The 27,363-nt window shown below is 51.8% G+C and overlaps 4 protein-coding genes across 16 annotated transcripts in view; 3 read left to right on the top strand and 1 right to left on the bottom strand.

The window, feature by feature from the left end:
- The first annotated feature begins 44 nt into the window (after nt 1–44).
- IRF6 (interferon regulatory factor 6) lies at nt 45–8,490 on the top strand. 10 transcript variants are annotated; one of them, XM_075115518.1, is made up of 9 exons: nt 108–179; nt 3,871–4,008; nt 4,408–4,584; nt 5,461–5,665; nt 6,118–6,240; nt 6,344–6,490; nt 6,699–7,091; nt 7,495–7,613; nt 7,926–8,490. In XM_075115518.1, the coding sequence occupies exons 3-9, from the start codon at nt 4,411–4,413 to the stop codon at nt 8,145–8,147; spliced, it is 1,383 nt and encodes a 460-aa protein (XP_074971619.1). In that variant the 5' UTR covers nt 108–179; nt 3,871–4,008; nt 4,408–4,410; the 3' UTR covers nt 8,148–8,490. The 10 variants fall into 10 exon arrangements, with proteins under 10 accessions (XP_074971620.1, XP_074971625.1, XP_074971619.1 ...); XM_075115525.1 differs by having other exon boundaries at nt 3,871–4,171; XM_075115519.1 differs by lacking the exon at nt 3,871–4,008 and having other exon boundaries at nt 45–179.
- Nucleotides 8,491–9,102: 612 nt separating this feature from the next.
- Nucleotides 9,103–10,330, top strand: C21H1orf74 (chromosome 21 C1orf74 homolog). The gene has a single exon (XM_075115529.1). The coding sequence runs from the start codon at nt 9,168–9,170 to the stop codon at nt 10,005–10,007; it is 840 nt and encodes a 279-aa protein (XP_074971630.1). The 5' UTR covers nt 9,103–9,167; the 3' UTR covers nt 10,008–10,330.
- Nucleotides 10,320–27,118, bottom strand: TRAF3IP3 (TRAF3 interacting protein 3). 4 transcript variants are annotated; one of them, XM_075115508.1, is made up of 16 exons: nt 26,862–27,117; nt 23,612–23,970; nt 22,264–22,378; nt 21,231–21,288; nt 20,986–21,010; nt 20,531–20,560; nt 20,184–20,279; nt 16,170–16,241; nt 15,765–15,905; nt 14,880–15,194; nt 14,507–14,642; nt 13,613–13,675; nt 13,478–13,537; nt 12,783–12,934; nt 11,357–11,470; nt 10,320–11,191 (listed from the first exon to the last, which is right to left on the bottom strand). In XM_075115508.1, exons 2-16 carry the CDS (start codon nt 23,912–23,914, stop codon nt 11,108–11,110), a joined length of 1,764 nt encoding a protein of 587 aa, XP_074971609.1. In that variant the 5' UTR covers nt 23,915–23,970; nt 26,862–27,117; the 3' UTR covers nt 10,320–11,107. The 4 variants fall into 4 exon arrangements, with proteins under 4 accessions (XP_074971609.1, XP_074971610.1, XP_074971612.1 ...); XM_075115509.1 differs by having other exon boundaries at nt 11,357–11,629; nt 14,880–15,017; XM_075115511.1 differs by having other exon boundaries at nt 14,880–15,017; nt 26,862–27,113.
- LAMB3 (laminin subunit beta 3) overlaps nt 11,940–27,363 on the top strand; it is a 68,216-nt gene continuing 52,792 nt past the window's right edge. The window contains exon 1 of the mRNA XM_075115501.1: nt 11,940–12,192. The gene's annotated coding sequence lies outside the window, so the exon portion shown is untranslated. The remainder of the gene's footprint in view (nt 12,193–27,363) is intronic.

Below are 27,363 nucleotides of genomic sequence, written 5' to 3'. Positions count from 1 at the left end.
TGCTTCATTGAAACTGAATAGCAAAGTATTGTGAGATCCCTTGAAACCAGGATTCACCACTGAGTCACGGTTCCCCACCTACGAGGAAAAGAAATGAAAGGGGCGGCGGGCGGAGGTGGCGGTGGAAGGCTGCGGCCGGGCCAGAGGGGAGATGCCGCAGAGCCCCCTGGCAGCCCAGGGTAGGTGTGAGGGTGGGGATGGAGGCCGGGGACAGGCACGTTTTTACACTTTTCAGAGCAAACTGTGTGCCCGGGGCTCTGCGTCGAGCGCAGCCGCTTTAAGTTTTGCCTCTGCTCCGCTCTCTGGATCGGCTGGGCCGAACCCGCGTTGAACTGCGAAGAAAATGGGAACTTTTTGTTTTCTTTCGCAAATACTCCATGACAAAAGAGAGAAAAGGGGGCGTGGGAAAACGACGGGGGGGGTGCGCGGGTGCTCCGCTTGGTCCCGAGACCCCCGGGGGGGGGGCGGGCGGCGCGGCACTGCAGCAGCTATAAAAAGGCATTTATTTAACAAGAAAATACTAAATAACAGGGTGTGGAGGGGAGCCCACTCCGGGGCCGTGGAGCGGAGCGCAGCCTCCCTCCGCCGCGGAGCGGAGCCCCCCTCCGTGGCCGTGGAGCGGAGCAGAGCCCCCCCCGATGAGCGGATCTCCCCCGTGGCCGTGGATCGGAGGGGAGACCCCCCGTGGCCGTGGGCGTGGCGGAGCCCCCCCGTGGCCGTGGATCGGAGCCCCCCCGTGGCGCGGACCCCCCCGTGGCCGTGGATCGGAGCCCCCCCGTGGCGCGGACCCCCCCGTGGCCGTGGGCGGGGCGGGCGGCGCGGCTGCGCCCGGCGCACCTGGGCAGGTGAGGGCGGAGCGGGCGCCCAGTGTGCGCCGCCGCCGCGCTCCCCTCGCCCCGCGCCCCGGCGCCGCCCCACGCGTGGGCCCCGCGGGGCGGCCGAGAGCCCCCGCGGGCGCGGAGCCGCTCCCCGCCCGCCGGAGGGGTAAGTTGCGCGGGGTGGGGGTGGGGGGTGTGCAGGGTGCCCGACTCCCCCCCCCCCCCGCCACGCCGCGCCCCACGGCTCCGCCCGGCCTCGCGGGACCGCGCCGCGAAGCCCCGTTCCGCGGGGGGCTGCTCGTCCCTCCGGTGGCGGGGGGGGGTGGTGGTGGTGGCGGGGGGGGGGAGCTCGGTCGGGGCGGCAAACCGGGCGGGACACGCGCGTGTCCGTGGGAGGCTCCGCGGTCCCGCGCCGGGCTGGGGCGGGGGGCGGCAGCGCGGGCGGCGGCCGCGGTCCGAGGGCAGCCGGGGGGGGGTGAAACTCGCTGGAAACGGCCATTTAATGCTCCCGTTCCCACCCGCTCCCGCGGCTGGTGCTGCGTTAGCCCTAGGCTACGTCTTTCGAGTTGGCGTAAACTGAGGCCTAGAGTTAGGGCGAGGGTAAGACTTGCCCCCCGCCCCGTTCCCCGGCAGCAGTCTTTGGACCACCCGAGAACCCGAATTACCTCCAACGACTCACGCCCCGTGCGGCTTCGTGGGCTACCCGGGCCCGGCGGGGGGCTGAGGTTACCGGGCTGGGGCGCAGGGACTGTGAATTTTAAGAGTTAATGGTGCTCGAGGTGCATCGCTCGCCCCGCGCGGGGCTGGCGAGCACGGGGGGGGCTGCAAGAAAAGTGACGTACAGACCTCTGAAACATGGGAGCTATCCGTTCCCCGCGTGGGGAGGTGATCAAGGGTTAGACACTGGGATGAAAATTCAGGCGGTTTCTCTGTGGGAATGCTAAGGTTAAGGGTTGAGCTGCTTGTCTTTGAAAAAATGGATACAAACCCACAAAATACAGGATAATATAATTAAAGGCAGGTAGCGAGCAAAGAATGAGGTCTGTGGCATCGCAGCGATGAACCCCGAGAAGACCCCTTCCTTTAGAGGCTTGGTGAGCGGGGTGGAGCGGGAGCACTGAATACACTTGGGTGCGCAGGCGGTGAGTGAAAGCATCCGTGCAGCGAGGCTGAGGCAGGCTTCGGGCCGCCTTCTCCTGGTGCGCCGTCTGTTGTCACGCCGGCTGGCGCCGCAGCCCCGAGAGTCACCCCGGTTAGCCAGGGCCGTCCCCCACCTTGGTCACTCACCTGCAGCCGTCAGGGAAGTGGCTGCAGGATGCCTGCTCCGTTCCGAGTTTGCTTGAGTTGTTCTTGTTGGGGTGAGCATCTCCTCTCCAAGGAAAAATGTATGACTCGATAATAACTGGGGTACAGGGAAAAATTACATCGCTGACCAGGGATGCATTAGCAGCACAGGGATGTGCTAATTACCCCCCTGCACCAGCCAGTTTGAGTGGGAATAAAGCAAACCGAGGATTCCTGGGTATGTGCACCAAGGAGTCTTGTGTGAAGGCCAAGCCTCCCTAGGCAAATCCGGGTAATGGTGTGAAGACGTCCCCCCCAAGCTCACCCTTGCGGCTCTCAGAGCCCGAGCTGCCTCTGGCATTAGTGGACCCCACTGGATCGAAGTTGAAGGTTTTGAGAGGCTGACTCACCGTCTGAGCTGAGCAATGGGATTCAAGTTGATTTGCTCTCGGTTATTGTGTCAACAAGTCATTGGTGATAAAAGGTCATAAAGCATTGTAATGTCATGTATTGACAGACACCGTCTGTGGGCCGTGGGACAATTCAGACCTAATAGGGCAGCGCCAGCGCACCCTCCGTGTGACCAAGTGTCTTTTGTTGGGGAGAGGCATGAATTCCCCCCCCACCATGTGTGGGTTTGAATTTACTCTTGGTCTTGCAGATGTGTGTGTACACAGTGTACGTTACTAGAAGGTTGTGAAGTTAAGTGTAAAAGTGATTGTGGAAACAAGCTTTAGGTAGGATTTCTTTGTTACAATGAAAAGTCACTTTTTTTTCTTTGCAAAGGAAATTGATACCTGGTTTTGGTCTCAATTCTAAGTCCAGCATTAACCTGGACTTTGTGTCTTTGCAAACATGCTACTGAAAGTTTAATTCTGGCAGGGTTTTTGACATGGATAACTAATACAGCCGAGTTTCAGAAGCACAAAAATGATTTTGATGATTGCCGTTTGATCCTTTGCAGCTCCTGGGAAGCAGTCTGCTAACGTCCCCAGGTCCTTGATGAAGCACTTTTTCAAACTATTATTTAAAGATGATTTGCAGTTGAACCTGAACGTTTTATTTGCTTAACAGATAAAATAAGTTGTGTGTGATTAATTTTGTGTGAACACCTGCATCTGAATGGGATCTGCAGGTATTTGTACAAATAAAACCTGTTCCTAGACTAGTTCGTGGATAGGATTTTTTAATCGCTATCTCTGCTACTAGATACTTTTGCAGCTCCTGCAGCAGTATTCAGAGCTTATGGCAAAGGTTTTACTTATCCTGTAACTGCTTTACTCTACGGGAGTATTTGTCACTTCTCACGTCTGTTTGAAGATTTACAAATGAACATGGGAGATACACCTTCTAAGCACACGTGTGGCATAGAAGTCTCCTCCCAAAAATATAAAGGTACAAAATGCTGTCTCTTCCCGCAGAGGGACAGTCATTGGTTTTCTCTGGTTTTGTATCTGTTCTGCACAAGAGAAATATTGTTGGTTGGTTGCATATGGAGTAGCCCCGTGGTGCTACTTAAACAACAACAGATTTGATCAGTTAACTGCAGCATTGTTGTTTTGAAAAACCTGACATTAAGTCAACATCACCTGATTTTTAGCACGAGTGCAGGCAGACTTGCAGTTCATGTCCTTCTGGATAAACATCCTAGTTGTTAAGGTCAGTGATGTTTGCAAATGATTATGCTGCATTGAGAGCATTCATGAAAAAGTCATGAAATGACTTTCAGAGGAATGTCTGTCTCATGAAACGGTCCCTCCCGCTTCAGCTGATGCTTCCACCTTCACCTCAGCCGGGGCAAAAGCCTCTGGTTCAGCGCATGTTAGTTCTCCTCCTCCTGGATGCAAGACCGAAGAGGACTGAAGGCAGCTGAAGAACTAGATCAGATAGGCCCCTTCGCTAAGGCGTACGTGGAGGCTTTTGAAATTCTGCTGCCTGTTCTTGCTGTGGCTTGTTTGTGGCTTTATCTCCTGCGCAGGGTTTACAGCTCAGGCTTGACTGGGGCTCGCCCTCCGTGCGCTCAGTTAACATAAATAACGCGCCGTCTCTGCTTTCTGGAATATTTAATAGTGAGTTGTTTTTCTTGTAGCAATTATGGCCCCCGCTTAGCGATGTGTTTGTAACTTCTTCTGGCAGAAGAGTCATCAGGCTGAATGTGAATTAGTGGTTTCAGTGTGCAGTAACGTAACAAACAATAGCAGTAACGTGGCACGGGGTCCTTTTGCATTAAATTAATTTCTTTTTTTTAAGCATATGAGTCTCAACTAACCTTTAGCAGTTGGTCTATTATCCCTGTCTTTCGTAGACAATGGCGTTACACCCGCGAAGAGTTCGCTTGAAGCCGTGGCTGGTAGCCCAGGTAGATAGCGGTATGTATCCTGGCCTTGTCTGGCTAGACCGAGAAGCGAAGCGGTTTCAGATCCCCTGGAAGCACGCAACTCGGCACAGCCCGCAGCACGAGGAGGAGAACACCATCTTCAAGGTGAGGGAGGGAGGGGAGAGCTCGGCTATAGCACGGCTCTTAAACAGAGACAAAGGGTTGGATTGTTGTCCAGGAGCTCGATAGGCAACTCCGTAGCTGTTTCCAGCCGCATTGTGTCCTAGTTCTTTGACCTCAGAAAAGCCACTTCGTGCACCTGGATGCCAAGCTTGGCACTGCCTGAAATGGTGTTGAGTTCTTTAACCCTTTCCGACCGCCAAAGGCCAGACGGTGCCTGATTGCACGGACTCTGGAGGATTGCTTCATCTGCTCGGTTTAGGATGTGGTAGCTGGCTTGTTCTTAGCAGCAAACCATTAAATACTGCTACGTAAATCTTAAGAGGTCCACCACAAACTTCCAGTGCTCATCCCTGCTATCCTTAATGTTCTTATCCCAAGGGATTCATTACAACTCCTACACTCCTTTGAGGGATTTCTGACCTCCTCTGCCTTGGAGGGATCTTGGACCGATAGTCTGATTTTGGGATGAGAGAGGGAGAGGGCCGCTGCGTGTCTGTGGCTGCTCTTCCACTCCGTTGTAACCGAGTCTGTGCCTCCTACGCAGGGTGTGGCTCACTGTCAGAAACGACTTTTGGTGTTGAACCTGCGACACCTAGAAAAACTCAGTGCACAGTCCTGTGCAATGTATACTTTCTTAATTTGTATGAAGATGCATGTTCAGAATTGCTAATGGTTTTTGGAAATTGGGATTTACATCTTTTTTTTTTTCCCCCTTCCTTTAATGGGAAAAGCTAAGACTTTGTAGTTAAGACTTCTGTAAGAGAAGGATTTTACAGTGAATTTGTTTGGAAGCTTGATTTCTGATAAAAGCTGCTCTGTTGAGAGGGCTGGACTGAGCACAGTGTACTTTGTCCCCAGGCATGGGCTGTGGAAACGGGAAAGTACCAGGAAGGAGTCGATGAGCCAGATCCTGCAAAGTGGAAAGCCCAGCTCCGGTGTGCTCTTAACAAAAGCCGGGAATTTAATTTGATGTATGATGGCACCAAGGAGGTGCCCATGAATCCTATTAAAATTTATGAAGTCTGCGATATCCCGCAGTCCCAGGGATCAATCATTAATCCAGGTGAGGGCCTTGCTGACACAGGGCTGGTAACTGAGCAGGCATTTGTCCAATGCGAGTTCCTCTCCCTCGGTGGCATTAACTCTCAAGCTGCCTTTGTGTGCAGCAGAAAGCAGCTGCCATGCGTAAGCCCCGTTGTGCTGAAACCAGGAGGACTTTGAACCATAGTGTTCTTGTACTAAAATTGATAAAGCTGTACACAGTTGTATGTTTTCCGCTAAACAGTCCCATGTAGGTGATAGTTCACCAGTTTCCTTAGCTTTCTAGAATTATATATTAAACTGGAAATAATATGTTGTATGGATCAGGTTTTTCCTTTTCTTAATCATATTCAGAAAATACACAAATTTTCAATTATTGTGCAAAGCCAATATGAAGATTACATTATTTTTTTGGGAAATGCACTGCAGTGCTTGACCCTGATCAGCTACCCACAAGGATGTGCTTGTTTGCAGGTTCCACTGGCTCAGCTCCGTGGGATGAAAAGGATAATGATCTTGATGAGGAAGAAGAGGAAGAATTGAATCAATCTCAGCATGTCCCTATTCAAGAGACATTTCCATTTCTTAATATCAATGGTTGGTGGCACAGGCTAATATATTACTGAAGGTATTCACTTGTAAATCGGTGCATGCTTGAAACAAAATCTCGGTTTATTGAAGAGCTGTTTCCATTTTGCAGATTCTCCAATGGCTCCAGCCACTGCAGAAAACTGCAGCCCTGAAGCTGTGTGGCCGAAGAATGAACCTCTAGACATGGAAATGCCTCCAAATGTGCTGCAGCATGACTTCTTCAGCAGTCCCGAGCTCTGGATCAGCTCTCTGCCAAGTATGTATATGGATTTGTAGCGCTTCTGTCATTGTACTTGTCAAAACACTTTTTTTTTTCTCCTGTGGCTGTTTGCTTGTTAGCATGGAGAGCTGCGTATAGTTTAAACATCCCTGTGACTGTAGCGTGGATTGTGTGGTGTGCCTCTACTGCTGATGCAGTACATGCAAAGGTCCAGGAAAAGCCATACTGACAGTTTCTCTCTCAGTGACAGACCTAGAAATCAAGTTTGAATATCGAGGAAAGGAGACTGGACCGACGACAACTGTAAGCAACCCTCAGGGGTGCAGACTTTTCTACGGAGAGCTGGGTCCTATGCCAGACCAGGAAGAGCTCTTCGGGCCCATTAGTTTGGAGCAAGTAAAGTTTCCAGGAACAGAGCAAATCACCAATGAAAGGCAGAAGATTTTCACAAGTCGGTTGCTGGATGTTATGGACAGGGGACTGATCCTGGAGGTCAGTGGCCATGCCATCTACGCCGTCCGGCTCTGCCAGTGCAAGGTGTACTGGTCTGGCCCCTGTGCGCCTTCTTCCACCACACCAAATTTGATCGAGAGGCAAAAGAAAGTCAAACTCTTCTGTCTGGAAACGTTCCTAAGCGGTAAGTAGCTTCTGCTGCTGCAAAATTGCTTTGGATACTGGTCTGGGCACTTGGTGGCACTATTGGAAAGGGTGGTCTGCACTGGGGCTCAGCCTGGTGTGCTCTTGCATGGAGCCTGGGCAGGGGCCACCGCTTCCCTGGCTTCAGTCGACCACGGAGCAGGTGCGCATCAGAAAAAAGTAAATGTGCGCTCATTTAATGTTCCTAAAAATATTGGTGGGCCTTGCTGTTAAAGAAGGCTCTTCTGGGTTCAAGAAATAAGCTGTAATTGTGTATGTGTAAGAGGTGGCTCTGGGAAAGGACAGCGTGTAGGTAAGGCCTGGGGTGATACAACGGGGTGGGATGTGGTGAGTGTTTCTAACCGAAAGAGGACAACCCTGCAGCATTCTGCTTTTCTTCCTAGAGCTGATAGCCCATCAGAAAGGACAAATTGAGAAACAGCCACCATATGAAATCTACTTCTGTTTTGGAGAAGAATGGCCTGATGGAAAACCCAGGGAGAGGAAGCTGATTGTGGTTCAGGTAGGAGCTGAGGCTTGGAAGTGACACGTGCCAGCCTTGCTGGGGCCAGGGCGTTGGCTCTGGGTCGATGCCTGCGGATAGCAGAGACCTGTTCTTCTCTCCCGTGGCTACTGGCACCGGGAAACCCCAACAGGGCTGGTGGCTTTTGCCACGGCAAATACAAATGCTGCGTGCGCTGAATAGCATCGGTCTGTGAGTGCGCTTTAGGTTATTGTGGAAACCATCCCCTGCATCCAGAGCAGGGGGTTCCCGCAAAATAACAGGAGTGTACTGTGTGACTTTTACGCTAAAAAGAACTGTCGTCTTGAACAGGTCATTCCAGTTGTGGCCCGGATGATCTATGAAATGTTTTCCGGTGACTTTGCGCGCTCCTTTGACAGCGGCAGCGTGCGGCTCCAGATCTCTACGCCCGACATCAAGGACAACATCGTGGCTCACCTGAAGCAGCTGTACCGCCTGCTGCAGAACCACCAGGAGGGGTGGCCGATGCAGGCTCCTGCTATGCACATGGCGCAGCCGCTCCCAGCACAGTGACAGACGCTTTGCTTTGCCCCGTGGTTTCTTACATTGTACATACAGAAAAGTGTTTCTTAAAGTGCCTTGCCTAAATCTGAATAAAATCTGTAAATCTCGTCATCTGATTCAATTCAGCAGTACTTTTGTTTTGGAAGTGTTTAAAACAGAGGGGATTACGGGAATACCTCTAGCTCCTTCACTGTTTTCAGCTGTTTGCTTAAACAACCAATTATGTATAAATCAGATTTTAAAATTCTGTAATATTTTTTAATCTGCTATTGATACATTGTATATAAGTACTTGATGACTAGAGGTGGAAAAAAAAAATCTGTGCTCTATTAAAACTTCCTGGAGAATATCACCTTGCCTAGTTTTATTTCTCTTTAACTGGTAGCTGCAAGCTGGGGAGGCTAACCTTTCTGCTAATGTGCTTTTTTTTATACGTATGTGTGCATGCACACACGTGTATATATATAAACTAAACAGTTCTGTACATGCTGAGAAGCCAGCTGAAGCTGAAAGCACGTTAATACTACTCTGTGCTGTGCCCTCCCCGCGTTGCTTCCCCAAGCTCTGGCTTGAGGATGATGGCAACGACCCGCTCCTAAACGGCATCTTCCTTGATGAAGCCGCTGGGGCCCGGTCCGGGCGGAGCGGCCTCTCCGGGCGGGACCGGGCCTAGGCCGGGGCGGAGCGGCCGCTCCGGGCGGGAGCGCGCCTGGGCCGGGGCGGAGCGGCCCCTCCGGGCGGGAGCGCGCCTGGGCCGGGGCGGAGCGGCCTCTCCGGGCGGGAGCGCGCCTAGGCCGGGGCGGAGCGGCCTCTCCGGGCGGGACCGGGCCTAGGCCGGGGCGGAGCGGCCCCTCCGGGCGGGAGCGCGCCTGGGCCGGGGCGGAGCGGCCTCTCCGGGCGGGAGCGCGCCTAGGCCGGGGCGGAGCGGCCCCTCCGGGCGGGCCCCAGCCGCTCCGCCCCGAGCACCACCCACGCAAGCGCCGAGGCCGACCCGGAAGCGGTGGGCCCTTCCCCTCGGCGCGCCGGGCGATGGGCCCGGAGGCCGCGGCGGACGCGGAGCCGCCGGCGGGCAGCGCCCTGTCGGCGGCGAGGCTGGTGTCGGCGGCGCGGGAGGAGCTGGGGGCCGGGCGGCGGTGCCGGTTCCCGGCGGCCCGCGCCCTGCAGCTGGCCGGGGAGGTGCTGGCGGTGGCGGCGGGGCTGAAGCCGGCCCTGCTCTACGACTGCGGCGCGGCGGGTCCCGCCGAGCTGCGGCGGTACCTGGCCCGGCTCAGGGAGGCCGGGCTGGCCCCACGCCGCCTCCACTTGCTGGGTGTGGAGGGCTCGGCCCTGCTGCTGCACCCCGGGCTCGCCCGGCGGAGGCTGGCGGCCGTTCTGAGCGCTCGCCCCGCGCCCTTCATGGATGTCTCAGCGGGGCGGCAGCGCCCATCTCTCTGCAGGCCGGCGGAGGCCCAGGCCATCAGGGACCACCTCACCGCCCTCCTTGCCCACCTTGGGGCCGTCGAGGCTGCTGCCACCGGCCCCGTGTCCTCCAGTGAGGTTGTCCCCACGGGCTGGAACCTCTGCACCATTGTCGGGGTGCTGCTGGGCTACCCGGTGGCGTACGCCTTCTCCGTGGAGGAGGGTGCCGAGAACTGCCTGGCGCTGACGCCTCTGAGAGTGTTCACGGTGCAGGCCTCCTGCCCCAGGATAAGGGATGGTTTCAGGGTCCAGATCTACTCCTTCAGCATCCCGGAGAGCCTCTGCGCAGAGCTGAAGGAGGCGCTGGATGCCTGGTGCGATGAGCTGAAGGAGGCCTTCAGTGTGCAGAATGACTTTGTAGATCTCCGCATTTCGAGCGAGGTGGTGTCTCTTCCAGTGGTTGCCTTGTAAAACACAAACCTTTTAGCCTGTCTCAGTTGCATCAGGGACTGAGGCAAGACATCTGGTTCCTGTAGGCGCAGCCCACTGAGGTTCTCAAGAGGCCCATGGGCAAGAAAGGCTGAATTTTGACGACCTGAGACCCCCAACGTCGTAGGCCAGTTGCAGATCAAATACATGTACTTGCCAGAAGACCAGTGTGAGGATGTACGCGCTCGCAGCCACTCTGCAGCCTCCATCCGGACTGTAGCGCGTGCCCTCTAAAGTCAGGGTATATTTGCTGCAAACAGCTGAGGGTTAATTAAAAAATTCAATACCACAATATTTTGAATTTGTGAAGTTTATTGTAGGCTCCATATCATATTTACTACTTGTGTGACGTGGTGTCACACACGTAGCTGAGCCTGCGCTTGAACGAGGGGCAAATGCTACCATAAAACCTGTACAGTGCAGTTCCGAAAGGGGCTTAAACCCCCTGTCTCTGACAAATTAATGTGGTACTGGCAGTGAAAGGGAAGCAGATACGGCTGTGGGATGCTTGGCCATGAGGCAGGCTCAAAGAGTGGTGGTCTGAACTGGGCCCTGTGAGAGGGAGGTGAGAAAACTGCTCAGCACAGGCAGTGCATGGGGGGAGCACGAGGGGACTGCGCTAAAAAGCCTCCCTGAGCTGGGTTTCTCTGTCAGATGTCAATAGACACGGTTGAAGGTCGAACACCTCCCATTTAGGGAGGCAATAAAGGAAGAGAATTTTGTAGTCCTCTCAGCTGCTGGTCACGAAAAGCAGGGAGGCTGGCTCCCAAGGGCACGGGGTGCCCCGTCCCTCCTGCCCTGCACAAGCCCTGGGAGTGGTGGTTGGAGTGGCTTCGCCTCTCAGCGCCGCAGGGACTGGGCAGCACAACCTTCAACTGATGCAGAATAACTAAAGCAGCTGAGGGAAGGAGGGATCTCCTGGCGTTTACTGGGGCTGCGGGAGTTTGTCTGGAGTGAGGCCAGCTCAGGATATGAACCAAACGGGCAAGTACGAAATAGCAGCCGGTGCACTGTGGCGAGGGTGTGTTGCTGTTGGTGAAGAAGTCAGTTCCTGCAGTGAGGTCAGTCATCAGGAAGGTCCCTCATGGTCTGTAACTTGTGAGGAAGGTGGCTATGGCCATTGCTGTGACTGCCACCAAGAGAGGGATCCAGTGATTGCACCGTCTCTGCAAGGAGAAGCAAGTGTTACTAGGAAATCGGTGGGGAGAAGAAACTTCTCATCCCTAGCAAACATGTCATTCATCTTTCCGCACTGCACAAATAAATGGGGGAATATTTCCTACAGCCTCGGTCCGAAAGCAATGGGAGTCGGGGCGAGGAACGCCTCCCACCTTTGCCTGCTTGCTCTGGAAGTGGTTGAGCTCGTCCCGGCACTGGCGCAGCCTGGTCAGGCAGGAGCGGTACTCCTCGCTCAGGGCCTCCAGCTCCGAGCGCAGCTCCGTGCACTGCAAGCAGAGCGAGGGGCCGTTAGCAGGAGGGACCCCCTCGGTCTTGTACGCACCGAGAGCGGCAGGCCTCCCGCAGCGGCTGCAGCGCTTCGGCCGCACACGGGCACTGCAGTGACGGGAGATTTTTGCTTCTGCTACCTGCACACCCATATATACCTATAGGGGAACAGAGCAGATCTCGGTGTTACTGGGAATGTGGTGACAGAAGCAATGCCCCGTTGGGTACCAGCCTGTGACCTGCTTGGCTTTGCTGCCACCTTCCACATCACATGGGAGAAAGAAGCAATAGTTATTTTTATGACCATAGGAACGTGCAGGTCAGGAAGAAGATGTGGAGTGCAAACTCGTGGCAGGGTTTGCCTCTTATTCTGAAATTCCGCCTGCATTTCTCTGACTGCAAGAGCAATTGCAGAGTCCTTTAAACCCTCTGAGACACGGAGCACGTGGGACAGGTGCCTTGGCTACACTGCACAACCCCAAAACCCAGGGAGTGTCTTTGGACCCAGTGGCTATGCAGCATGAGAGTGCTGTAGCAGCTGTGGAAGGAGGCTGCAAGAGCTGCCGCAGGGGCAGCTGGGCCCCCCACAGCTGTTCCCTTTTGCTGTGATTGTGCTTTACAAAACCCTCCCCCAGGTGATGCTGGGTGATGTCTGGTGCTGCACTTGCTAGTGTGTCAGTGGGACAAGCTCTTCTCCTGCGTGGCTCTAAGCTCTGTTAAGGTAAGTTATAAATCTTTTTTTTAATAAATCCTTGTTCTCTGAGTTCTGCTGTAAGAACTATGGGGCTGTTGGCTGGCAGAGGGCACAGTTCATGCTACTTGTGCCCTGAAAGAGTCTTTTAGATGGGAAAGAGCATGTAAGAAGTCAGAAAGCTTTGAGGCTTCTTTGCAGTCCAGTTGTAAGGGCATTGCTTTCATTAGCAGACCCTTCCTGTTATTTGCAAGCCTTTTTTCCTTCCTTTGTGCTCACGGCTTCAGTTCTTAAATTGTGGTTCTGGCTTTTCCCTGTGAGACTGTTGAGACTCTCCTGTCTGCGAGAGCCGAAATGAGTTTGTGTGGAGAGGGCTCTGCTGCTGCAGCCCTGGTGCCAGGCTGCTGGTGCCCTGCCCTTGCATGTAGGCACTACATCTGTGGTTTAGCTGAGGCAGGTATCGGGATAAAAATTCAGCAGTGATAATTCTTACAGGAGATACCACACTCGGGTTGCTTCCAGGAGCTTTGGCGTGTTGTGCCGCTGCTGGAGCACTTACACCAGCAGCTCGCTCCCTAGCAGGGAACTTGGTCCCAGCCATGATTCAGCGACCTCCTCACCTCGTTCTCCTTTGCTGTGAGCTGGGATGTCCTTTTCTGCATCTCATCCTTCAGACTTTCTTCTCCCTCCTCCTCCTCGAGGCGCTCTAACAGAGCGTTTTGTTTTTCCTTGGCAGGAGTGAGAGGTGGGGTCTGCGTGGTGAAAACCTGGTCTAGAAAACAGTCAGGCTTCTGATGAGAAACAGGTCCAGGCTTTCAGTTTGCTTTAGATCTTGTTTATTCAGCACAGTTTAAAGATAATATTTGTGTCCTGCGCACATAGCAGAGGACACAAGAGCTGAGTTAGTTATCGTGGGCCTGCCTCTGCTGTAGCTCAAAGTTAATAATCTTTAGAGGAATATTTATAAGTATTTGCCAGAAATGGAAGGGAGGGATAGTTAGAATGTCTTTTATTACTTTTTTTTTTTTTCAAGTGCATCTGGAGTTGAAATTATAAACTGGAATGTATTTTGCTTGGGGAAAAAAAATGGCATAGCCACTGAGGTAAAATTTGCAATGAAATACATTTATTTTTTAAAAGTATTTGCCATCATAAATACTTACATTTAATGTTAACTAGCAAAATAGAATAACTTGCTTTGTGCAGCTTAAAATAACCTTTATTCTAAACCAATGTAGATTTCTCCTGGAGTCAGGTCTAATGCTCCTGTATCCAGTGAGAGCAGTGCTAGGTGGGAGTTACAAAGTTTGCTGACCTTTCCTCTGCACTGTCGGCTCCTGGGTCTTCTGTTCGTTGGTCTGGTTGCGCATCAAGTCTGCGAACATGAAAAGCCACCGTTACCGTCCGCAGCGCTAACGCGGACCTCTTGCTTTGCGCTTCTGTTACTTACTGTGCAAAAGGCTGATTGTTGCCTCCAGCGTTACCTTCTGGTTTTGTTCTTTTTGCAATTTATCTGAAATGATGATAAGAAGAAAATTAAGGTTGATGTAAATCGCTGTACCTTTATGCAAGGATGGCAACCGTCCCTTTCTCCACATGTGTTACGTGGAGTGGATACTGCTGGCTCCACTGAACTGTCAGCTCTGAAGGGACATGATTTTTAGCTGTTAATTGCCCTTTCGGTTTTGGTGGCTTTTTCTAGTGTGCCCTACGGTCGATTAATTTATGGCTTATTTTAAAGCTGTTTGTGTGAGACCTGTTACAAAGATAGAACTGCCACCGATTTACTCTTCCTTAACTGTGTTTTAAAATATCTGCATGAAATATGTGTGAGTTTCCTTGTCTCTGATTTGGTACTTTAAGACACTATTTACTTATATATATATATATATGCTGGTAATATCCACCACCACGCCGCAGCACCTCAGACAGTAACAGGCGATGCTCCACTGCCCGAGTGGGCTTGGTTGCTGTGCCTGGTGGGTCTGACAAGGATGCAAAAGCTCTCATCAAACCTGAGGACCCATCTTTTGGTTTTGGGGGTTGGTTTGTTTGTTGTCCGTTGTCCCATCCATCCGTCTCCCCCCACCCCGGTCTCTCATTCCATCCTTTCTTTTAAAGAAGTAATTTCACTTCTCTGAAGTCCTTTAATCTAGTTGGAAGCGACTTTAGGAACCCTTTGGAAACCAGAGGCTTTCTTGGCAAGCTGAGATGTCCAGCATGTTCAGAGAGCCTTGCATGTGTGTGTGCTTGTCTTTGTCGCCCAGGGTTTTACGACTCTTCCTTGTACCTTACGTTCACCTGGACGACAGACCCCCCCCCACCATTCCCCTGGGCGCCATACCTTCGATGGCGCCGATGTGCTCAGCCTTCAGGTCGTTGTCCTCCTGCAAGGCGCTGGCTCGCCGGTGGAGCGCGGCGTGCTCGCTCTGCAGGCTGCGCAGGGCCTGCTGGAGCTGCTCGTTCTGCGTGTCCGCTCGCTGCGGGCGAGAAGAGCCCCGGCATCAGCCCAGCCCTGGCACCCCGCGCGCACGCAGCATCGGCCGGCAAAAGGCAGCCCCAAGCTGAGAGCTGTTGCTCGTGCAATTGAGGTTGCGTGTGTAAGCGCTGTGCTTCATTGAATGGGATTTATTACATAGCGATCTCAACCGGGGGGCTTCCCCGCTTGCAAATTGGAAAACGCAAACTCCCATGGATGCTGTGGGGAGCAAACGCACCTGCAGTTTGCTTTGCAAAACGTGGAAGCTGTTCTCGAGCTCGGTGTGCGCTGTGGTCATCTTGGTCAATTCAGCTTTGAGGGTGGTGTAGTGCTCTTTCCAGAAGGCAAGGTCCTCTCTTGTTGCTGTCAGGTTTCTCTGTGGAGGAGACAAGGACCCACGGGCGGGCTGTGACCCGCCACCGGGCAGGACCCTGCCAGGCTGCCCCGAACAACACCCATGGGCACTCGCATCAGCTGGCGTGTGCGTGGGGCTGGGGCTGTGCGGCCGCCTCCTGCGCCAGGGTTGTAATAACCTGCGTGGGTCTGATGCCATCTCATGGACAGAGCAAACACGGGCAGAGGGTTTGCTGTGGAACCCAAGCTCCTCTGCTGCTGGGAGGATTTAGAAGCCTGGTAGTATTTGGGATGTCTCTTACTTGTTTTTCTGAAAATACCAGTTATCCTGTGGGTCAAAGCAAATTGCTGCCTCTTGGGGAAAATCCACTTTCATATAAAAGAGCAACTCCAGAAAAAGCCTCTCTGGAAACCTCGTGCCCTGGATATGTGTGTGGCTTGTTGGCCTGTGTGTGCGGGGAATGGGAAGGAGGGATGGTGGTGGAGAAGGGATTACACTTAAAACTGCCAAACAGCAGTGTGTTTCCCCAGCTGTGTGCTGTTTTTAATAACGTGATGTATGGCTCACGAAACAAGCGCAGGTTGCCACTAAGCGGCTTTGGACTTTGCTCAGTAGCTAAACCCCCCCCCCCCCCCCCCCCCCCAAATACCTTTTTGCATCTTTGTTACTCATGGTAAGCTAGTCATTGCCTTTCCCCTGAAATGTGGGGGCTCTTTGTCGCAGTTGGACTAGGTTAAAGCGAAGCCAGGTATAAAACATGTTGCTTACTTGAGAGTTTTGCAGCTGCTGCTCTGTTTGGAGTTTGTCCTCCAGCATCTTCTGAAGAGCCTCTTTTGCCTTCTGCTCGTAGGTCTGCTTCTGGTCCTCCATCTCTATCAGGATCTTCTTCACACACTCCTTTGAGTAACTCTTTGCAGGAAGAATTAAAGTGCTTGAAGGGTCTCATCTGACATATTTCTAAACTTGCTAAGCCTGAATATTAGCAAATCCAGAGTGTGTAAATGCTACTGCTAACTTGCTGTGAAGCATTGCTTCAGCAAAGAAGAAAAATAATTTTCAGATCCATATCTTATCAGATTGCTCTAGAAACTGAGACCTGACCTAATTACATGGTTTGGTGTTTTGTTTTCATGCCTGCCTTCACCTCTGTCTTTCTCAGCAATCAGACATTACCTGGGTGCAGGCCTGTAGCTGATTTTCAAGTGCCCTTAGTTTACACTTCAGTTTATCTTCATTCAGCTGACCCTGGGGAAAAAACAATTGTACAGTTCATGATTCCACACATCAGTTCAATGTGCCCCCAGTGTTTTGTTAGCTTGCGTTTTGATTCACTTCTTCCCTTTTCTTCATCTATAATGTTGTGGCTAAATTTGGTGAAAGGCTTTTCAGTGGTCAAAGCTTAAAAAAGCCCTTCACGACCCTGGGGGGAAAAAATGTGATATGGGAGAAATAAAGACTTCTATGCATTGAAAAACTCTTCTGAGGCAGCTCCACTGGTTACTTAGTGCAGGTACTTGCAGAGAGATGAGGAGTTAAGAGCAAGATTTCAGGTTAGTCTGGGTCTGGCAGAAGCGGGGCTGCTGCCTGTCCCCACGTACAGCCCCGTTCCCTGGCTGACGCTTCCTCCCTGCAATGCTCCGTGCCTAAAGCTCCGGCTGGTGCTCAGGTCTTGTCTTGCTGGTTCCCTTAGGAATTAGGTTGGGTCTGCATTGCAACATCTAGCAGTTGGGCAGGGGGATAGAGGGCAACAATGATGATTGATTTTCCTTATTATAAACTTCTCTCAGTGTTAGTCAGGCTTGTTGGGGTTTGTGAAACCAGCCTGTATGCAAATTAAGATAAAATTTCTAGCAAAGAGTTCACGTAGGCTGTTTCTCCACCACCAGTACTGAGAACACTGGTATTGTCTCTGCTGACTGCTGTTTGAAGTCAAGCCTCTGGAAAAAAAAAAACCTCCTTGACGTTACAGGAATAGCTGTTAGACCCAAGCAAAACCAGATTCACTGGTGTCTTAGCACTGTTTAAATTTGCACAAAAGTAAGCTGATGGTCCCAAAGAATAAAACTTCCCAGTTCAGTTGTTGGTTCTAAGAGGACAGAGCCGCTAGTACTCTGAAAGTAGGTGCAATTTTGAAAAGCATTTTTATATGTGAAATATTATGCCTAGTTTCCCTTCGCAGTTTATTTTATTCTTCCGCCTGCAAAGGCTCGTGTTAGATGCTGCTGGTGTTATGGCCGTTGTGCACAGGTGTAAATTAATGTGCAAGGTACAAGGCAAGAGAGCACCGGACCCTTCCTAAGCTTGAGAGCAGAAATGTGCTGGCGAGCTCCTTTCATGGAGATGCAGCTTATAATCTGGCAAAAGAATGTAGAGTATAAAGATTTCCCTAAAGGGAATAAGCTGTCTGTAAGGGCTGTTACCAGAACAGTAGGGCAGTGAGGGGTGAGCGAGAATGGGCGCATACGTGGGAGGGCATAAGAAATGATGTTTCTGACCAAAAGTTATGTGAGCAAATCTTGGTCAAGCCCTGCGTTGAAGATTATCTACATGAGAGGGGCTGCTTTAAAACCCAAACCAACCCTCCAAAACCAATGAACCAAATCCCCCACCCACAACTAAGCAAAATACCAAGAACCACCTGATAGCCACCATGATCAGATGGTGGTGGCTCTTCCTCCCTTCTGCAATGTCCCTGGCGGTGCTGCTTGAGCACCCGGGGATCTTTGCTAGAGAGCCCAGAGGCACCTACTGAAAACCTGGCAGAGGAAAGGATTAGGGCTAACATGTTCAAAACACCACTCTTGCAAATAACTGGGTTTGAATCCTCTGTGGCCCTTGTCTTCAGAGAGTCTGAGCTTACCTGAATGGGCAGTTCCAAAACCTTTCTCAAACTCTTCTGTGTTTCTCTACAGCTGTCACTTAAGTGCCATGTAAGCATGTTAAACTATTTTTGGCTGACAGCTGTCGTGTCTTTGTCCTGTGATCGGTGAATTCTCTGATAATCCTTCCCTTAGTAATTTTTAAATAGCTAGTTTAAAGCAACACTAATAAGTGCTGTTTCTGGAAGGCTTTCAGTTTGCCCAACTATGCTAGAAAAATGGGTCCATAAAGTAGTAGTAAAATGCACTAGAAATGGCAAAGAGCTTAAACTCCATAGAGCTGCAAGCTACTTCCAAAAGTCAGGCTCAACTTCAGAGGTCAGGAAGGGAAGAAAATGTATTGAAGTAGTAACATTGCTCTTTAGGAAGAGAACAGCTCAGAACTACTCTGAATTAAAACTGAGATTTACTTGGCTTCCTTCATCTGGCAGCATTTTTGAATCAACTAAGCAATTTTTACAACAGATGAGGTATTTAAGGTCCAGACCAGTGGTAGGAAGGTCTCTAACCTAGAAGTAAAATTGTGGGAGAGGGAAGGAACCAAAGGCTTTATCCCTTCAGTTTAACGACACCCCATCCTCCTGCAAAGTACTTGCTTCGAGCACGAGCAGCATCTCCGAAATGACTCGGGGTGGCCATTTCACAGCTCGCTGCCAGATCATTCATGTGTATGCAATCACATTTCTTTTGAAACCCAGAATACTGGAAAGGATTAAAAAGCTCCTGCAGCAAGCATTTGGCTTCTCACCTGGGCCTGGAAATGAGCAACCAACCATCGGTTTCCCTGGCACGGCATTATTGTAGACGGCCTGTCTGTACCTCCGCTTGCCCCCGCCTCCGGAGAAGCCCCTTGCCCCAGCCTGCTTCCCTCCGTGCAGCTCCCAGGGATCCCCTCCAAGCAGGCAGCATCCCCCTTGTTTGCCTCTCCAGCGCCAGAGGTGAGTTAACTTTTAGTCTGATGAATGGCTGAATGTGAGAAGCAGCAGCAAAGTCACTCTTCTGTAGCAGAGATAGCAAGAAGCAAAGTGCACCCACCTGTTTTTAATATGAGGTTTCATGGCTACTTCCTGCAGAGTGTGTCAGGGTGTTTTTTCCTGCTCATATTTGAAGCAGCAAGCAAAGGCGGAAGTTTCTAACCGCAGCATGTCTAATACAAGGGGGGTTTTTGTACCATCTCACCCAATCACTTGCTGTTCTGCCCCGCAGAACTTTCAAACTGCTTTTTTAATAGCACAATTAACCGTAAATTAGTATTTGATTTAATAATCCTATATAAAACACTTCCTATGTTGCATAAAATACATCACCTCCTGATAGGAAAAAACCAAACGGGCCCTGGTTCAGTGCTGCCTGGAGGATTTTGTCTGAGCCATGTGGAAATGGTTTGATGCAGGGCGGTGATTCAGTGGAGCACCCAAGGCCAAGTGCGCAAGAGCCTTGTGGTATTGGGTCCCCTGACCTGTGTTTGAGGCGCAGAATATGTCCCCAAAAGGAACCGAGGCAGAGGATGTCCCTGCGGTTCCCAGCGAGGAGCGGAGCAGGTGGCCGGGAGCTGGGCGGGAAGGCTGCGTGCCCCGGCTGGGGTGTTTTAGCCGTTTTGTTCCCAGGTTAAGAAACAGCCTCTTTCCCCCATCCGACGTGGTGTTTGGATGTACCTGTTTGGGGCATCTGAAGTTTTTATTTTGGCCAAAAAAACCACACCCCAAACCCTGGTTCAAAATATTTGAAACTTGTTTTGACGAGGAAAGCACACTTGGTGGAAGCTGGTTGTTTGGGTTCATTCCAGTTTTTTCCCTGCTTATACACTCCTCTTTCCAGAAAAAATAAGAGGCAAAAAGGGGGAAAGGCAAGTATAAAAAACCAAAAAAAAAAAAAAACAACCCCACCAAACCCTCAAAACCTTACAGAAGAAAAGGGTTTTCCACTTCCTGTTGATCTGAAAGCGAAGTATGTTTTGTAACAATCTTCTGTGGCACAAAAGAGAAAAACTTCAAGCAACCCCTTAACTTCTGAGTTTGTGTTCAAGCCTCCCTAAAAAGAAGGGTGACAGCAAGGAAAGCGGCAGGGCAAGCGGCTGCTTGCAGGTGAGCGGTTCTGCGGCACGTCTTGCCTGCTAGGTGACAGCGCTGCATTTTAAACCTGTAACATCTCCACACCTGTAAAGCACCGAAGCCAGGCAGAGCTAGAACCGCTCCGGGAAAGAAAGGGAGACCCGTGGGGTGCTCTTGCTTCTGCCACAAGCCCGGTCCCGCCAAGGCAGAACCTCTCCCAGCCCTAGCACGAATCGCCTCGTGCAGCTCTCTGGTACCTGCCAGGATTTCTCTGATGCTTGCAGCAGTGTGGAGAAAAGCTCCTGCAAAATCACCATCTTCTGCTTGAGCAGCAGCTCGCGGTGCAGGGCCTCCTGCGGGGAAGGGGAGAACCGGTCAGCGGGGACCCCCAGAGCGGGCAGGGACAGCCCAGCTTCCCCCTCCAGCTCAGAGTGGGGGGTTTCAGGCAGGTCTTGGGGTTCAGTGGCTTGTCCGTAGGCTTTCTTGGCCACGTTAAAATTGGGTATGTACCCACCTCTTTAATAATAATTATAACTTTAAAGGTGGTGGTGTACTGACTGAAGATGTGCTTTCTGGGTGGGTACACACGATATTTGGTACCTACCTTCAGGTAGTTGGACAGCTGCACCATTTCCTGAAAGGGAAAGGGCAAATGTTTAAAAGGCATAGGATTGTTCTGGTTTATAAACACTTTATGAACTGGCTACAAAATCCAAATATTTTGAAATAAACCTGAAGTTAAGAGCCTGGCTCTGGGCAGAGGAGGAGAGCCTGCTGGGCTTTGTTTGGTTGGTTTTCCCAGGGAAATGAAAATATTTTCTGCAGCAACTTACAGCACTGGAGTTATGGTATCTTTGCCATGTAGTGTATCAAATCAGGGCGGTTGCTGAATGAGAACAGTAGATATCTGTGGGACAGAAGTGTCTTTCTCTCCTATAGGAGCAGTGTCATTGTTTTTTTGAAACTAGAAATTTGGCACTAGTCAATGTCCTGGTCAGAAATTCTAGAAACAAATTTTTTGCAGGGAGTTCAAGGCTAGTTATTATCGGTTTCACTTACCTTATTTAAAACTGCTATTCCATAACTAAAATAAAAAAGAAAGTGTGTTACTGAGGTGTGATGGGGGGTCTGCAGCAGCCCGTGGCTCTGGGCACCAGCCGCTCCCCACCAGCCCCAGCAAAGTGTGGGTATTTACAGCAAAAGCTTGTGCCAAGGTGAAACACGTCTGGGCTCGGGTGTCGGAGGTGGCTGCCCCGTGGGCATCCGAATTCACAGCCCAGGGAGGGAGGGGAGGACTGGCTTACTCTGTCTGCTGGCTCGAGTCCTTCAGTCCTGCGCTTGGATTTGTAAGGGTCTGGGTTCCTGTGAAAGCAAAGGGATGTGACAGATCCCCTCGTCCCGGGGACCATAAAGTTCTGCTTGAGTGTCCATCTCGGTGTCTCAGAGATGGCTTTGCCTCTAGGATGAAGAGCAGTTGCTCAAACAGTGTCCAGTAACACAACTCGACAGGGATCAGAGGCAAAGGAGTGTCCTGCTCTCTAATGGACAGAGAAGTGGGAGTTAAGTGATCCTGCAGACTGGATTCCGCCCCCCACCTGCCAGATAATCTGGGGCACTTACAGGGAATTATAGAATCACAGAATGGTTTGGGTCGGGAGGGACCTTCAGAGGCCATCAAGTCCAACCCCCTGCAGCGAGCAGGAACATCCTCAGCTAGATCAGGTCACTCAGAGCCCCGTCCTGCCTGGCCTTGGATGTCTCTAGGGACGGGGCCTCCACAACCTCTCTGGGCAACCTGTGCCAGTGTTTCACCATCCTCATAGCAAAAATTTTTTTCCTTATCCAGTCTAAATCCACCCTCCTTTAGTTTAAAACCATCACCCCTTGGCCTGTCACAACAGGTCCTGCCAAAGAGGTTGTCCCCGTCTTTCCTATAGTCCCCCATTAAGCACTGGAAGGCTGCAATAAGGTCTCCCCGCAGCCCCCTCTTCTCCAGGTTGAACAACCCCAAATCTCTCAGGCTGGCCTTGTAGGAGGGGTGCTCCAGCCCTTGGAAGCTGTAGGGCAGAGCATCTGCTCAGCAGCACGGGTTGTTAAGCCGTGGGCTGGGCTGGCTTATTGCTCCACAGGAAAATATATTCTTAACACTTGCAGTCTGCAGGGGAAGCTTAGCCTGGGATGGTAACACTTAGCGCAGGTGTGGGGCTCCTGGCAAGGGAGCTTGGGTTAGAGGGGAGCTACCAGCTCACATCCCAAACTGCTCGATGGAGACTTAGAGGTGGGAGGGAGGCACCGCGGCTGCTGTCGTGCTGGGAAACCCGAGCATCCCTCACCTACCTTGGGTGTTCACGGAGGCACCTTGCCTGGGGATGGCTCCCGCCGAAATGCTGCGGGGGACGCTGAGGCTGAGCAGGGAGTGTGCAGGGGGGAACGTGGGGCAGCTCCATGGGTGCTGGAATGAGAGGGCAGCTTGAGTCAGCATCCTTCCAAAAATGGGCTGTGAGGAATGGAGGGGAAGGGGCTGTGGCTGGGTCAGGCTTTGTCCCTGCAGCGACTGGGTGAAGAGCATCAAGGAGATGCCGTGGTTTCCTGGCAAATCCATAAGGATCTGCTGCTCTGGCTGCAGCAGCTCCAGAGCTCTGTGGGGAAGTGGGAGGCAAAGCTGCTGGCTTCTGAGGGGTATGCCAGAAGAGGACAAGAAACCCCTCCAGGCGTCTTGAGACATTTTTGGAAAAGATATGGACTTTTGGCAGGGAGCTGGGTCCTGGTTTGGGTCTCTGCTACCGCTTGGCTGCCTTGGAGCAGAGGTACCTGTTCTGCACTGGCTTCCCCTTGGGGGTGTGGGGTTCTCACCCCACTGCCCTTCTGCCTCCCGCTGCCTCCTGCCCCTTGTTACCTCTGCAAAAGCAAACGGAGGAAGGCACCATGCATGGGCCAGGTACATGTAAATTCTTGTTCCAGATTCCTGCTGTTTAGCAGGTTATTAAACCTGATGAACCAAATGGCAGCAGGAGGTAGGTGATTGCTCTGAACGCTCTCCTGCTGCAAGGGGACCTTGAGGGCACGCCTGTGTAAGCCATCTCTCGTCTGACCCTCGGTGCTCACATAGGTTTGTGAAGCCCCTAGGATGAACTCACAATTGTTCATTTTGCACAGGATAAAAGTTTAGAAGGAAAGCTGTTTGGCGCCTAGATTGGGGTGTTTTGCATTGCATCTTTCTATAGATGTTATCCAAGGCAGTGAGCCCTCTGGGTTGCTGGTTACTGTGCAGCACAGGGTAGGTAATGAGTACTAGGGAGTCACTGAATTCCTGCACCCTTCCTGCTAGCAGCAACGGTGATGGAGGGAAGCCAGGTGTTTAGAGCTCGGTTTTCAAGGGCAAAAATAACTTGTGTAAATGCAGAACTGTAGTCTGGCAGCTAGGGTGTGGGGTTGTACTTGGAGTGGTGGAAAGTGTCTGCTTCATGGTTTGGAGAACGGGAGAGGAGCACGCTGAAAGGGAGGTGTCAGCGTTTACCCGTGCCTGACTGCAGTCCATAAGGAAATGCACTTTTTTGATGGTGCTTTCTCACTTTTTGTCTGTACTTTGATTTGGATGCTGTTGCAATCGGTGGACAGGCTGCGGGCGCTTTAGCGGGTCCTAGCTGGAGCAGGCAGAGCACTGGGCTCCGGGGGCAGACGTTACCTGGAGCAGCACAGCTGCCTTTGGCTCTACCCGTGAGGAGGGGTCCGGGGAGATGCAGGCTTTGGGCTCCTGTCGCGGCGGTGTCTTTCCAGCGTCGCTTGCCAGGTGTCTCCTCCTCAGGAACTCCCTTTGCCGGGGGCTCTGCGACGGCTCCTCCGCCCCCCTCCCGAGGTGGCGGCAGGTCGTCACGTTGTTTCGCCGCCGCAGGTTCTCCCGCGTCTCGTGCCGCCGCTCGCACTTCTCATCGTAGCTCTCGCTCGCGCGCCTGTGCCGCGGCCGTGCCTTCTCGGGCTGGCTGATCATGTCGGGTGCAGCTCTGCCGGCCTGTGACCGCTCTGTCCACTCCGAGGTCCTCCGTCCTGATGAAACGAAGGGAAAAGACACCATTTGAGTGAAAAATTGATTATTTCTAAGATTAAATGAATGTGAGGTATCGGACGCTGATTCCAGAGTCCTCGTGCAATGGATGCAAGTGGTGTTCCTGGAGAAACCTGTTGTCTGTGAACTCGTGTGTTGGCCGTGTGAAAGACACGGGGCTGTTCTCGCTCCTCTGCCGGGCGGTGCTGGCCCAGTGGATGCTTGGAACAGAATTTCAAATAATTAACACAACCTTATGAAGCTGGCTTCACTGCCAAGTAATGATGCTTCCTCTGGTACAATTCCTTTTCTGATAAAATAAAATCCCCCTGTTATTCAGACTATTACTTTGGTGCATGCTCTTAGAGCTCTTTTTTCACCAACCTAAAGGAAACAATGAAAACACAGGAAGAGCAATAGCTGCTATTTCCACAGTAAACTTCTTTTAAGTGTGCTTTTCTTTTTACCAGGTTTTTTTTGGTAGGTCCAAGTATAGTGGTGCTGTGGTGTGACTTGCTCTTCTAGCAGCTGCATTATCTATCTTAGCAGTGGCTGCCTCTTCCATGTGCAGAGAGAGGTCTGGAGCAGTGAAAAACTTGCAGTGTTGTTGGGGTTGGCTGTGTTTTTCCCCGTGGAGTATCTAGCAAAGTCCCTGCAGGCCTGAGCACGCCCACCCTCTGCAGACCACAGCTACCGAGTGCTGCTTTCGCTTACCTCCTGGTTGCTCCCTCCCTCCCCAGCTTTTGGCTCGGGCGCTGTGTATCACTTTGCCCTCTCCTTGCTCACCTTTGCTTGTCCGCCCACAGCCTTACTGGCTGCAGCCCTGGGTATGTGTTTTAGCCAAGCCGCAGCTTGATTCTTTTATTGCAAATACAAGGGTAGTGACTGATCGTTACGCTTTAGGGTAAACTCATTGTTAGGCTGTGCTCAAGCGCTGGGGCACAGATTCTTAATGGTATCGGTTTGCCCCAGGCACAAATTCTGCCTCCATTTCTGGGGACTCTGGCCCAAACAAGGCAGTGGCCTGCCCGAAGGAGGAGCTCCTCTGCCTCAGCACTATTGCACCGCCCACATGCACATGCAGGGTGTAGATATCAAACCTCCTCCCTCCTGCTGACTTCTCTGCACAGTTGCAAGCCACCGGTGCATTGTCTTTTGCTGGACTTTGGTCGTGTCAAGTATATTTGGACCTTTGCCTCTGCATTGCTTAAAGAGAAAGCTGAGTGATAACTACCCACAACTGCTCCTCTGCCTTCCTTCCCTTGAGCGAAAGCTGTATCTCCCTCTCCTGTCCCCTCTCCCCATCCACAGCGAAGAGGCTCCTCATCCCCATGCACATCCCATGAATGGTGCTTGGAGAGTGCCCGGCCCTGGGAGGCTCAGCCTGGGAGCTGCTGCGGCTGTGTCTGGTGTGGGGCTTTTCTCATGTTTAGTAACTCGTGTTAATGTAGGAAGGAGGGGGGGGAAAAAAAAAAGAATTTTAGTCTCTAAAAATTCAGGTTAAATGTTCTTCAGTACTGAAGAAAACCATTAAAACTTCTTTGATCTCATTCTCTCTCAAGCAATTAGGAAGTTGTTGAGTCTAATGGGAAAAAAAAATGGGAACAAGTAAACCCCATTTACATATATAATACTTCCGTGCTTTTTAGTCTGCATTAAAAGCTGCTCTGTAATTCTTATTCTCTTTGTGCGAGCTGTGGTGTCCCCAAAGCTCACTGCCGGTGCCGTCTTTTCACTGTAGGGGCTTCCTCTGGAAGGAGAGCGGCGCTTTCGGGACAGTCAGCTCTTGCTCCGGGCCTGGAAGGTGCCTGCAAACCCACAGCCAGGGCACAGCTCCAACGCTGAGCCTGCCTGCGATTTAGGTGCAGAGACCCCTTAAGTACAGCACTCGCTGAAAGATTAGGCAGTGCTCACTTATGGGCTTTTATTAATTTTTATTTGAATGTTCTCTTTGAATAGCTGCTGAAGCATCTCTAATTTTGGCTTAAATTTACTGAAGGATCCCAACAGTGTTTCGCTATTCAGGTGTTTCTTATTGTGATACACTTTCAGCCGGAGGAGTCTGGGGGTATAAAAGGCTGAGCAGGTTATTCCCATGCAGCTTTAGTGCCAGTACCATAGCAATTCTCCTGTGTTCACCCAGGGCCTTTCCTCTTGGTGCACACATGCTTTCCCTGGCCCAGCAGGTGAGGCAGGGTTTGGCACACACACGTGCAAGCTGGCCATATGCTAACATCCAGCAACATGCCCCCTTGAAGCCTGAGGCTGGGTACAAACCCCATAGCTTGGGACAAAGTGCGTATCTACAGCCAAACCTGCTCCAAACTCTTCAGGAGATCTTAAAAGCATTTTTCTTAACTTTAGAAATGGCCCAACTGTGTCTTGAATCGCCCTTGGATGTCCTGCTTGGCTCATCCAGCTCTCCCCATCAGGAATAGCTCAGCCCTGCTCCCACCTGCGCTGTCTCTGGACTGCCCAGCCTGTCACCCTGCATCCCAACAGCAGCTCTTGTAATAGCCTCGGTTAACCAAAAATGCGCTTTAAAGCAAGGTAAAGCTTAAAGTAGTACGTGATCCATTACTCACCCCCAAGCTGAGCAAACTGTTGAGGCCTTGACAAGCTAACGCTCTGTTTCCTCCTTCTGTTACCCCAAATTACCCTCTTTAACTAACAAATGTGTCCTTTATCTTTGCTTTCCAAGCTGTTATGCTTTTTGCTTCAAGGGAAACAAAAAAATGTGCTTCTTGCCAGTTCATGTTACAGCCTCCCAGTGTCAATCATGTAGGCTGAAAGCGGGACGTAAAAAGAGGAAAAAGGTGCATGCCGCCGCCTTCAGTGCGGCAGCCTCCGCTGCCCTCCAGCCCTCGCCGGCCCCGGCACTGCATGCACTTACCTGGCCAGAGGGGTCCCGTCCTACCCCTCGACGGCCGCAGAGGAGCAGGGTGAGCGGGAGGTTATCGGGCACGAACACACTGCAACTGCCATCTTCATGCCAACCACCTCATTTTGCTGCTCTCGCTCTGTTTTTTTTCGCTCTGTAAAACAGGAAACGTTGCAGCCGCAGCTGAGCCCTGGTTCCTGTCTCTGCTCCCAGCTCGGCTGCGGGGCGCGGGGGCCTGGCTCGCGGGGGGATTTGGGTTATCTTGGGACCCCAAAGTCTGCACCTTCTCTCTAAGCACAGCTAGCAATTATCTTTTGGGCCATCTCCCTTTATCGGTCCCCAACATGCGGAGGTTGAGTGCTGGTGCACGGAGCTGCTTGTGGCCCTCGGTGACCGAGTCTCCCTGAGCTGCTTTGGGGTAGAGAAATCCAGACTTAGGGAAGTACAGTAATGCTATTATTTTAAGGCTTCTCACAGATTGGAAAGGAAAAAAAGTGTGTATGGGCAGCTGAGG

This window comes from Phalacrocorax aristotelis, chromosome 21 (assembly GCF_949628215.1).
Source record: "Phalacrocorax aristotelis chromosome 21, bGulAri2.1, whole genome shotgun sequence".
Classification (NCBI taxonomy): Eukaryota; Metazoa; Chordata; class Aves; order Suliformes; family Phalacrocoracidae; genus Phalacrocorax; species Phalacrocorax aristotelis.
The sequence above is the reverse complement of the archived record's forward strand: the minus strand, read 5'-3'. Positions and strand labels throughout refer to the sequence as shown.